At 45.5% G+C, this 13,047-nt stretch overlaps 1 protein-coding gene across 1 annotated transcript in view; it reads right to left on the bottom strand.

The window, feature by feature from the left end:
- Positions 1 to 10,928, bottom strand: part of nt5c3a (5'-nucleotidase, cytosolic IIIA) — a 34,352-nt gene extending 23,424 nt beyond the window's left edge. The window contains exon 1 of the mRNA XM_067981852.1: positions 10,716 to 10,928. Within this exon, the coding sequence (XP_067837953.1) occupies positions 10,716 to 10,853 (138 nt within the window). The 5' untranslated portion in view covers positions 10,854 to 10,928. The remainder of the gene's footprint in view (positions 1 to 10,715) is intronic.
- Between the last annotated feature and the right edge of the window lie 2,119 nt (positions 10,929 to 13,047).

Below are 13,047 nucleotides of genomic sequence, written 5' to 3'. Positions count from 1 at the left end.
AACTGAAGGACACAAAAGTGCATTTTTTGCAATGTTGTAATGAGGAAAGTGACCTTTGGGGGATGGTGTAAAATTTCTTAGGGGAGATTTGGGTGTATGCCCCCCTCCCCAGGAAGTTTTAATTTTGGACCTTTTTTTGGTGCATTTTCCAGCATTTTGAAGCATACTGTGATTCAGCATTAAGGAGGAGGAGACTGAGATGGAGCTTGGCACATTATAGTGAGGGAGGGAGGGAGGGAAGGAGATCCACAGAGAGTGCAGCAATACCAATGAATGCCACTGGAGCCATGTGATGTGCCCTCACGTCCCTAGTCTAGTTAGTCATGCCCAGTACGCCATATTATAATACATTGCCAGTATGTCACAGTATAAGCAGCAGTTTACATACTGACACGTGGTTTAAACGATCCCTTTGGGAAACGTCTTAGTGGATTTTCACCGTGGCTGCATCAGGACTATGCATTTCCTGCGTCAGTTCAATCCGAGTTGCTGCTTTTATATTTAACACAGCAATGCAATGCAGCACAGCAGATCTGGTAAGCATTTACTCTAGCTCAAGTATATATTTATCTCTCTCGCCAGACACAATTTATTCTTTGGTACAGCACACTTGCAAATTAAACCCACATGCCCATCCACCAGAAACATCTGAACGCACTCAAAAACTATACCTGGCAATAAATTAAAGGGAAAAAACTGCAAATCAACGATGAAAATACCCAACTGGAAGAGAGCCAATTTCCGTGATTTGAGAAGGGATCTCGCACAGGTGGACTGGAAACAAAGATTGGCCAAGAAAACAATAAATGAGCAATGGCAGGCCTTCAAGGCGGAGATAGTTCAGGTACAAACCAAGCAAATTCCTATAAGGAGGAAAGATGGGGCATCCAAAGCTAGAGCTCCCTGGATGACAAAGGAAATACAGGTTAAAATAAAACAGAAAAAGGAGGTTTATGACAAATGTCAGGTACAGAATACAATAGAAAACCAGGTAGAATAAAGAGAGAAACTGAAAAGGGATATAAGGGCAGAGAGGACATGAGAAAAGATTAGTGGGTGACATAAAAGGGAAGCCAAAAATCTTTTATAAACATATAAAAGGATAGTTAAAGGAATGGTGGGGCCGATTAGACAAAGAAGGAAATCTTCTTGTGGAGGCAGAGGGCATGACTGAGGGATTGAATGGGTACTTTGCATCTGTCGTCACAAAAGAAGAGGATGAAGTTAATGTCTCAGAAGAGGAGGAGGGAGTAGAGATATTGGATAGGATAAAAATAGGAGGTACTAAATAGGTTGGCATCACTCAAAGTTAGCAAGTCACCTGGTTCAGATGGGATACATCCTAGGTTGCTGAGGGAAGCAAGGGTGGAGATAGCAGAAGCTCTGACCACAATCTTTCAATCCTCCTTGGATATGGGAATGGGGCCAGAGGACTGGAGGATTGCAAATGTTAGGCCCCTTTTCAAAAAGGGGAGAGGGATAAACCTGGTAACTACAGGCCAGTCAGTCTAACACAGTAGTGGGAAAACTACTAGAGACCATTGTCAAGGACGAAATTAATTCTCATTTGCAGCATGGGTTAATAAGGGACAGCCAGCACGGATTTGTTGAAAGGCAAATCGTGTCTGACTAACCTGATTGAGTTCTTTGATGAAGTATCAAAGAGGGTTGATGAAGGTAGTGCAGTAGATGTTGTAAGCATTTGATAAAGTACCACATAATGACTTATACGGAAAATAGAAGCACATGGCATTAAAGGGACGGTGGTAACTTGGGTACATAATTGGCTAAGGGATAGGAAACAGAGAGTAGTGGCGAACAGATGTTTTTCTGACTGGAGAGTAGTATGCAGTGGGGTCCCCCAGGGGTCGGTATTTGGGCCATTGCTTTTCTTATTTTACATAAATGACCTGGACTTGGGTATAGGGAGTACAATTTTGAAGTTTGCGGATGATACAAAACTTGGCAACGTAGTAAATAGCGAGAAGGATAGTAGCAGACTTCAGGAGGACATAGACAAACTGGTGAAATGGGTAGACACATGGCAGATGCAATTTAATGTGGGCAAGTGTGAAGTGATGCACTTTGAGAGGAACAACATGGAGAGGCAGTATAATCTAAATGATACTAATTTGAGGGGGGTACAAGAGAAGAGGGACCTGGGGGTGCAGATTTACAAATCTTTGAAGGTGTCAGGGCAAGCTGATAAGGTGGTTAAGAGAGCGCATGAAATAGGGGCATTGAATACAAAAACAAGGAAGTCATGCTAAACCTTTACAAATCACTGGAGTATTGTGTAAAATTCTGGGGACCATGCTTTAGGAAGAATGTCAAGGCCTTGGAAAGGGTACAGAAGAAGTTTTCCAGGATGATATCAGGGATGAGGGACTCCAGTTATGTGGAGAGACGGGAGAAGCTGGGATTGTTCTCCTCAGAGCAGAGAAGGTTAAGGGGAGACCTAATAGAGGTTTACAAAATAATGAGGGGTTTTGATAGAGCAAACAGGGAGAAACTGTTTCCACTGGCATGTGAGTCGGTAACCAGAGGTAATAGAATCATAGAAGTTTACAACATGGAAACAGGCCCTTCGGCCCAACATGTCCATGTCGCCCAGTTTATACCACTAAGCTAGTCCCAATTGCCTGCACTTGGCCCATATCCCTCTATACCCATCTTACCCATGTAACTGTCCAAACACTTTTTAAAAGACAAAATTGTACCCGCCTCTACACTGCCTCTGGCAGCTCGTTCCAGACACTCACCACCCTTTGAGTGAAAAAACTGCCCCTCTGGACCCTTTTGTATCTCTCCCCTCTCACCTTAAATCTATGTCCCCTCGTTATAGACTCCCCTACCTTTGAGAAAAGATTTTGACTATCTACCTTATCTATGCCCCTCATTATTTTATAGACTTGTATAAGATCACCCCTCAACCTCCTACTCTCCAGGGAAAAAAGTCTCAGTGTATCCAACCTCTCCCTATAAGTCAAACCATCAAGTCCCGGCAGCATCCTAGTAAATCTTTTCTGCACTCTTTCTAGTTTAATAATATCCTTTCTATAATAGGGTGACCAGAACTATACACAGTATTCCAAGTGTGGCCTAACTAATGTCTTGTACAACTTCAACAAGACATCCCAACTCCTGTATTCAATGTTCTGACCAATGAAACCAAGCAAGCTTCTTCACCACCCTATCCACCGGTGACTCCACTTTCAAGGAGCTATGAACCTGTACTCCTAGATCTCTTTGTTCTATAACTCTCCCCAACGCCCTATCATTAACGGAGTAGGTCCTGGCCCGATTCGATCTCCCAAAATGCATCACCTCACATTTATCTAAATTAAACTCCATCTGCCATTCATCGGCCCACTGGCCCAATTTATCAAGATCCCGTTGCAATCCTAGATAACCTTCTTCACTGTCCACAATGCCACCAATCTTGGTGTCATCTGCAAACTTACTAACCATGCCTCCTAAATTCTCATCCAAATCATTAATATAAATAACAAATAACAGCGGACCCAGCACCGATCCCTGAGGCACACCGCTGGTCACAGGCCTCCAATTTGAAAAACAACCCTCTACACCCACCCTCTGTCTTCTGTCGTCAAGCCAATGTTGTATCCAATTGGCTACCTCACCTTGGATCCCGTGAGATTTAACCTTATGTAACAACCTGCCATGCGGTACCTTGTCAAAGGCTTTGCTAAAGTCCATGTAGACCACGTCAACTGCACAGCCCTTATCTATCTTCTTGGTTACCCCTTCAAAAAACTCAATCAAATTTGTGAGACATGATTTTCCTCTCACAAAACCATGCTGACTGTTCCTAATCAGTCCCTGCCTCTCCAAATGCCCGTAGATCCTGTCTCTCAGAATAATAGATTTAAAATAACTGGCAAAAGAACTAGAGGGGAAACGAGGAGAACTTTTTCCACACTGTTCACAGAAGTGTTTCCTGACATCAGTCGTCGGGAAAATGCTGGAATCTATTATTAAGGATGTGGTAACAGGGCACTTAGAAAATCATAATATGATTAGGCAAAGTCAATATGATTTTATGAAAGGGAAATTGTGTTTGACAAATCTATTAGAATCTTTTGAGAATGTAACTAGCAGGGTAGATAAAGGGGAACCAGTGGATGTAGTATATTTGGATTTTCAAAAGGCGTTCGATAAGGTGCCACACAAAAGGTTGTTACACAAGATAAGGGCACATGGGTTGGGGGTAATATATTAGTATGGATAGAGGATTGGTTAACAGACAGAAAAGAAAGTAGGAATAAACGGGTCTTTTTCAGGTTGCCTGGCTGTTACCTGTGGGGTGCCGCAAAGATCAGTGCTGGGGCCTCAGCTATTTACAATCTATATTAATGACTTAGATGAAGGGGCCGAGTGTAACGTATCCAAGTTTGCTGACGATACAATTCTAGGTGGGAAAGTAAGCTGTGAGGAGGACACAAAGAGTCTGCAAATTGATATAGACAGTAAGAAGGTGGCAGGTGGAATATAATGTGGTAAAATGTGAGGTAATTCACGCTGGTAGGAAGAATAGAAAAACAGAATTTATTTTTTAAATGTGAGATACTATTAAATGTGGGTGTTCAGAGGGATTTGGGTGTCCTTGTACACAAAACACAAAGTTAAACTACAGGTAACAGCAGGCAATTAGGAAGGCAAATGGTATGCTGGGTACGGTAGCATAGTGGCTATGTTACTGGACTAATAATCCGGAGTCATGAGTTCAAATCCTGCCATGGCAGCTGGGGAAATTAAATTAATTAAAAATAAAATTTGGAACAAAAAAAAACTAGCATCAGTAATGGTGGCCTCGAAACCACCGGATTGTCGTAAAAATCTGATTCACTAATATCCTTTAGGGAAGGAAACCTGCTGTCCTTACCCGGATCATTCTTAATAGTGCTCTGAAATGGCCGAGCAAGCCACTCAGTTGTACAATCTCGCTACAGGAAGTCACAATAAGAATAAAACCGGACGGATGACCCAGCATTGGACCACTAGGCACCGGACATGACAAAGGCAAACCAAGCCCAGTCGACCCTGTAAAGTCCTCACTAAAATCTGGGGACTTGTGCCAAAATTGGGAGAGTTGTCCCACAGACTAGTCAAGCAACAGCCTGACATAGCCATACTCTCAGAATCATACCTTTCAGCCAATGTCCCAGACTCTTCCATCACCATCCCTGGGTATGTCCTGTCCCACCAGGACAGTCTGACCAAAGGTGGCAGTACAGTGGTATACAGTCAGGAAGGAGTGGCCCTGGGAGTCCTAAACATTGACTCCGGACCCCATGAAATCACATGGCATCAGGTCAAACATGGGCAAGGAAATCTCCTGCTGATTACCACCTAATGCCCTCCCTCAGCTGATGAATCAGTCCTCCTCCATGTTGAGCACCACTTGGAGGAAGCACTGAGGGTAGCAAGGGCACAGAAAGTACTCTGGGTGGCGGACTTCAATGTCCATCACCAAGAGTGGCTCGGTAGCACCACGACTGACCGAGCTGGCCGAGTCCTGAAGGACACAGCTGCCAGACTTGGCCTGCGGCAGGTGGTGAGGGAATCAACACGAGGGAAAAACCTACTTGACCTCATCCTCACCGATCTACCTGTCGCAGATGCATCTGTCCATAACAGTATTGGTCGGAATGAGCACTACACAGTCCTTGTGGAGACGAAGTCCCGTCTTCACACTGAAGACATCATCCAACGTGTTAAATGGGATAGATTCAGAATAGATCTAGCAGCTCAAAACTGGGCATTCATGAAATGCCATGGGCCATCAGCAGCAGAATTGTATTTCAGCACAATCTGTAACCTCATGGCCCGGCATATTCCTCACTCTACCATTACCAACAAGCCAGGGGATCAACCCTGGTTCAATGAGGAGTGTAGAAGAGCATGCCAGGAGCAGCACCGGGCGTATCTAAAAATGAGGTGCCAACCTGGTCAAGCTACAACACAGGAATATATGCATGCTAAACAGTGGAAGCAACATGCAACAGACAGAGCTAAGTGATTCCACAACCAAAGGATGAGATCAAAACTCTGCAGTCCTACCACATCCAGTCATGAATGGTAGTGGACAATTTAACAACTAATGGGAGGAGGAGGCTTCGTGAATATCCCCATCCTCAATGATGGCAGAGTCCAGCAAGGCTTAAGTGTTTGCAACCATCTTCAGCCAGAAGTGCCGAGTGGATGATCCATCTCGGCCTCCTCCAGATACCCCCACCATCACAGAAGCCAGTCTTCAGCCAATTTGATTCACTCCACGTGATATCAAGAAACGGATGAGTGCACTGAATACAACAAAGGCTATGGGCCCCGACAACATCCTGGCTGTAGTGCTGAAGACTTGTGCTCCAGAACTAGCCGCACCTCTAGCCAAACTGTTCCAGTACAGCTACAACACTGGCATATACCCGACAATGTGGAAAATTGCCCAGGTACGTCGTGTCCACAAAAAGTAGGACAAATCCAATCTGGCCAATTACCGTCTCATCAGTCTACTCTCAATCAGCAGCAAAGTGATGGAAGGTGTCGTCAACAGTGCTATCAAGCGGCACTTACTCACCAATAACCTGCTCACCAATGCTCAGTTTGGGTTCCGCCAGGACCTCTCGGCTCCAGACCTCATTACTGCCTTGGTCCAAACATGGACAAAAAAGCTGAATTCCAGAGGTGAGGTGAGAGTGACTGCCCCTGACATCAAGGCAGCATTTGACCGAGTGTGGCACCAAGGAGCCCTAGTAAAATTGAAGTCAATTGGAATCAGGGGGAAAACTCTCCAGTGGCTGGAGTCATACCTAGCACAAAGGAAGATGGTCATGGTTGTTGGAGGCTAATCATCTCTGCTCCAGGACATTGCTGCAAGAGTTCCTCAGGGCAGTGAACTAGGCCCAACCATCTTCAGCTACTTCATCAATGACCTTTCCTCCATCATAAGGTCAGAAATGGGGATGTTCGCTGATGATTGCACAGTGTTCAGTTCCATTCGCAACCCCTCAGATAATGAAGCACTCTGTGCCCACATGCAGCAAGACCTGGACAACATTCAGGCTTGGGCTGATAAGTGACAAGTAACATTCGCGCCAGACAAGTGCCAGGCAATGACCATCTCCAACAAGAGAGAGTCTAACCACCTCCCCTTGACATTCAACGGCATTACCATCGTCAAATCCCCCACGATCAACATCCTGGGGGTCACCATTGACCAGAAACTTAACTGGACCAACCACATAAATACTGTGACTACAAGAGCAGGTCAAAGGCTGGGTATTCTGCGGCGAGTGACTCACCTCCTGACTCCCCAAAGCATTTCCATCATCTACTAGGCACAAGTCAGGAGTGTGATGGAATACTCTCCAATTGCCTGGATGAGTGCAGCTCCAACACTCAAGAAGGTCAACACCATCCAGAACAAAGCAGCCCGCTTGATTGGCATCCCATCCACCACCCTAAACATTCACTCCCTTCACTACCGGCACACTGCGGCTGCAGTCTGTACCATCTACAGGATGCACTGCAGTACCTCGCCAAGGCTTCTTCGATAGCACCTCCCAAACCCGTGACCTCTACCACCCAGAAGGACAAGGGCAGCAGGCACATGGGAACAATACCACCTGCACGTTCCCCTCCAAGTCACACACCATCCCGACTTGGAAATATATCGCCGTTCCTTCATCATCGCTGGGTCAAAATCCTGGAACTGCCTACCTAACAGCACTGTGGGATAACCTTCACCACACGGAATGCAGTGGTTCAAGAAGGCGGCTCACCACCACCATCTCAAGGGCAATTAAGGATGGGCAATAAATGCAGGCCTTGCCAGTGACGCCCACATCCCATGAATGAATAAATGTTGGCCTTTATTCCACGTGGGTTGGAGTACAAGAGTAAGGAAGTCTTGCTGCAATTGTACAAGGCTTCGGTGAGACCACACCTGGAGTACTGTGTAGTTTTGGACTCCTTTCCCAAGAAAGGATATATTTGCCTTGGAGGTAATGCAACTAAGATTCACTAGATTGATTCCTGGGATGAGAGGGTTGTCCTATGAGGAGAGATTGAGTATAATGGGCCTTTATTCTCTGGCGTTTAGAAGAATGAGACGTGATCTTATTGAAACATATAAAATTCTGAGAAGGCTTGACAGGGCAGATGCTGAGAAGCCATTTCCCCTGGCTAGAGAGTCTAGACTAGGGGGCATAGTTGCAGGATAAGGGGTGAGACATTCAGGACAGTGATGAGGAGAGATTTCTTCACTCAGAGGGTTGTGAATCTTTGGAATTCTCTACCCCAGAGGGCTGTCGCTGCTCAGTCCTTGAGTATATTCAAGGCTGAGATAGATTGATTTTTGGACTGTAAAGGAATCAAGGGATACTGGGATCGGGCAGGAAAGTGGAGTTGAGGTCGAAGATCAGCCATGATCTTACTGAATGGTGGAGCAGGCTCCAGGGGCCGTATGGCCTACGCCTGCTCCTATTTCTTATGTTCCTAGACGGTTGTTAAGATTGGGAACATACTACCTGAAAGGGTAATGGGGCAGATTCCATAGGAACTTTCAAAAGGCAATTGGACAAGTACTTGAAGAGGACTAATTTTCAGAGTTATGGAGAAAAAGCTGGGGAGTGGGACTAAATTGGACAGCTCTTTCAAAGAGCTGGTACAGGCACGATGGGCCAAATGGCCTCCTCCTGTGCTGTAAGATTCTACAATTCCAAATGGTGGAAAATTGAAATAAAAAGAAAACGCTAGAAACACACAGTAGGCCAGTCAGCATCTGTAATGAGAAAAGACAGGTTATGACATTTGGGTGCGCATCCTTCATTTGAGCAGTTCAGCTTTTAGCCTAAAGCCAGCTCTGCTCAAAGCAACCATTTGGGAAGCTTGATATTTCCTATAAAAAAAATCACATACACCGTAAAAGAAAACTCCTTATAATCGGTTAATGTTGGGATTTATAGATAAGCGCGACTTTTGGAGGTGATGTTTAAAAATCAACTAAAATTTACTTGCACCTCAATTTAGCACTGTAAAGTTGAACTAATCGAACTCCCAATTGCAAGTATGAAATTGTTAAGGTATACACTCAGAGTCTGTTAATCGGTAGCCCAGATCCACTTTTGATTTCTTGGTCATTCAGTTGTCTGTTTCTTGACTGATTTCAAGTGTACATCGACACAAGAACTCTGGAATCATGTAAGCAATCTGATTTTCAACCACACTGAAGCAAAAGCTGCAAGATCATCTCAAGTAGTTAGTGCCACACTCCTTGAATTTTGCTCCAGCATGATGGAAAGCCACATTGTGTGTGTCAAGGCTGTTCACTGGATCCCTGAAAATGTTATAGATTTACTTTTGATTTTTTCTTGTTAAAATGTATTGAAAGAAGCACCAGTCCCAGCGGAACACTTAAAATTAGCCACAACTGCAGGTGTGACCTCAGTGCAAGCTGTAGCTGGCAGTACAACGCTGGTCTGCTTGCTGAGCATCGCACTGAGCCGAAACCAATCAGACATCTGGTTTTATAGCCTTTCTTGTACTTAGAAACAGGAATAGTCCATTCAGCCCCTCAAGCCTGTTCCGCCATTCAATGAGATCATGGCTGATCTGTGACCTAATTCCATATACCCGCCGTAACCCCATATCCCTTAATACCTTTGGTTAACAAAAATCTATCAATCTCAGATTTAAAATTAACAATTGAGCTAGCATCAACTGCCATTTGTGGAAGAAAGTTCCAAACTTATACCAACCTTTGCGTGTAGAACTGTTTCCTAACTTCACACCTGAAAGTCCTGGCTCTAGTTTTTTGGCTATGTCCTCTAGTCCTAGACTCTCCAAACAGCGGAAATAGTTTCTCTCTATCTACCATAACAGTTCCCCTTAAAATCTTGAAAACTTCTAAATTCCAGGGAATGTAACCCTAGTTTGTGTAATCTCTCCTTGTAATTTAATCCTTGGAATCCAGGTATCAATCTAATAAATCTACACTGCACTCCCTCCAAGGCAAATATATCCTTCCTAAGGTGCGGTGCCCAGAACTGAACACAGTACTCCACGAGTGGTCTAACCAGGGCTTTGTATAGCTGTAGTGTAACTTCTACCCCCTTGTACTCTAGTCCTCTAGATATAAAGGCCAGCATTCCATTAGCCTTTTTGATTATTTTCTGCACCTGTTCATAACACTTCAATGATCTGTGTAGATGGAACCTAAGTCTTGTAACGTTATTGTCAGTGAGTTATCAGGTCTGTAAATCAAACCACTCTTCCTCAATGCACCTAATCAATAGCCCATGAAGTCTCGCTGGCTGTAAGTACCTCACCTGCCTCATGTCCACTGAGGCTTGACATGTGTATAGGGAGACCAGCTTCTCTCCTCCACCGTCTCTGCGCAGCCCTTTAAAGCCGGGGCCGGGGGTGGGTGGCCTTTGTGCGCGGGGTCCCACCCTCACGGTGACGGCCAATGACGCCGGATGAGCCCCGAGGGCATCAGTTTCTGCAGCTTTGTGACTTTGGCGGCAGCGGCCACACCCCGGACGCGGTGTGACCCGAATCTCCCCCCCCCCCGGGGGGTGTGTGACCCGGGGATATGACCCGATCCCCCCGGAGGGGGGGGGGGTGTGACCAAAGGATGTGACCCGATCCCCCCGGGGAATGTGACTCGACCTCCGGCCCCGCTCACTCACCATCTCGATGATCTTCGTCTTGCGGCCTGCTTTCTTCTTCATGGTGAAGATGTACTGCGCTAACACGGCCCCTCCGAACAGCACACACACCCCGGCCCCGGCCACCGCGCCCAACTTCACAACCGCCACCCGGTCCATCGGTGCCGGGAGGGTCCTCCCGCCTCCGCGACCACAGGCCGCGCTCTTTCGCGCTTGCGCAACGGCGCCGAGCTGGGACAGCATCTGACGCATGCGCAAGTACTCTGACTTGGGCGCATGCGTGGAACTAGAGTTATTTGTAAACGTGTCTATCCTGGGCTACAGATGTGGAGATGCCGGTGATGGACTGGGGTTGACAATTGTAAACAATTTTACACCACCAAGTTATAGTCCAGCAATTTTATTTGAAATTCACAAGCTTTCGGAGGCTTCCTCCTTCCTCAGGTGAATGTTGTGGAAATGAAATCCTCGAACCCTTCGCATTTATAAATCACAGAACAATACTCGGTGATTACAAACAGTCTTTCCAACTGCCCGTTGCCAAGGCAATCAGTGTGCAGACAGACAGGTGTTACCTACAAGGTCTCCGAATATACAAACCACCAAAAAAAACATAGAGATAGAGAGGCAGAAACATAGAAAAGACAGCAAATGACCCATTATATTAAAAACAGATAACATTTGTTCGCTGGTGGGGTAACGTGTCACGTGACATGAACCCAAAGGATGCCCCAGAGCATGGTACATTGGCGAGACCATGCAGACGCTGCGACAATGGATGAACGGACACCGCGCAACAATCGCCAGACAGGAGGGTTCCCTCCCAGTTGGGGAATACTTCAGCAGTCAAGGACATTCAGCCACCGATCTTCGGGTAAGCGTACTCCAAGGCGGCCTTCGAGACACACGACAACACAAAATCGTCGAGCAGAAATTGATAGCCAAGTTTCGCACCCATGAGGACGGCCTCAACCGGGATCTTGGGTTCATGTCATGCTACACGTTACCCCACCAGCGAACAAATGTTATCTGTTTTTAATATAACGGGTCATTTGCTGTCTTTTCTATGTTTCTGCCTCTCTATCTCTGTGGTTTTTTTTGGTGGTTTGTATATTCGGAGACCTTGTAGGTAACACCTGTCTGTCTGCACACTGATTGCCTTGGCAACGGGCAGTTGAAAAGACTGTTTGTAATCACCAAGTATTGTTCTGTGATTTATAAATGCGAAGGGTTCGAGGATTTCATTTCCACAACATTCACCTGAGGAAGGAGGAAGCCTCCGAAAGCTTGTGAATTTCAAATAAAATTGCTGGACTATAACTTGGTGGTGTAAAATTGTTTACAATTTGCAACTGTGGAGAGACAGACCTTTTGTTGTTTGAGGAGTGTTAGGTGAAGGCAAGCTTCAGTGCATTGATGACTCTTGATTTAAACTCGGTGTGCCAATAGTAAGGAAGAAACTGAAAGAGACCTCGGAGCCCTAGTAGACTCAACTCTTCAACATGTCCAACCAAAGCAGAGTATGAATCAGCAGAACATAAGAAACAGGAGCAGGAATAGGCCATGCGGCCCCTCAAGCCTGCTGTGCCATTCAATAAGATCATAGCTGATTTTTTACCTCAACTCCACTTCGAGCCCAATCCCCATATCCCTTGATTCCTTTAGAATCCAAAAATCTTATCGATCTCAGCATTGAATATATTCAACGACTGAGCATCCACAGCCCTCTGGAGAATTCTAAAGATTCACAACCTTTTGAGTGAAGAAATCCCTCCTCATCTCAGTCCTAAATGTCTGAACCCTTAACCTGAGACTATGCCCCCAATGATCCACATAGTCCAAACAGTAGAATATAAGTCAGAGGAAATGGTGACCAAACCGTACAGTGCTCGGGTCAGAACACACCTTGGGTAATGTGTCCAATTCTGGTCGCCAAGAAACACTGGGGTATTCAAACATTGGAGGCAGTGCAGAGAAGAGCCACAGGGCTAATCCCCTGTGTCTGGGGTCTCAGTTATGAGGAGAGAGAGAAATGAAGCTCAATGAGATAAGTACGGATCTGGGCCTGAGCTGGGAAATAAGATCTAGCAGGTTGGTTTTCCGAGTTAGAAGCTGACCCGACAGGAAATAAAACAAAAAAAGTGAATATTCTGTCTGCCATTCAGGATAGCGTAGCATAGTTTAGTTGTTTTGTGTTGTGGGAAGCATTGTAAAAGGAATACTTTTGAAAGTCTGAAATTGCTACTTCCAGTCAGGTGCATTCAGCAAAGTAATCCAACTGCTTCATTTGTCATTGGCCTTGCCTCACCACAGTGTTCACTAGGTTTGGCTATCGAAAGACCGGAGAAGTGCA

The sequence above is a fragment of the Heptranchias perlo genome, chromosome 3, assembly GCF_035084215.1.
Source record: "Heptranchias perlo isolate sHepPer1 chromosome 3, sHepPer1.hap1, whole genome shotgun sequence".
Lineage (NCBI taxonomy): Eukaryota > Metazoa > Chordata > Chondrichthyes > Hexanchiformes > Hexanchidae > Heptranchias > Heptranchias perlo.
The sequence above is the reverse complement of the archived record's forward strand: the minus strand, read 5'-3'. Positions and strand labels throughout refer to the sequence as shown.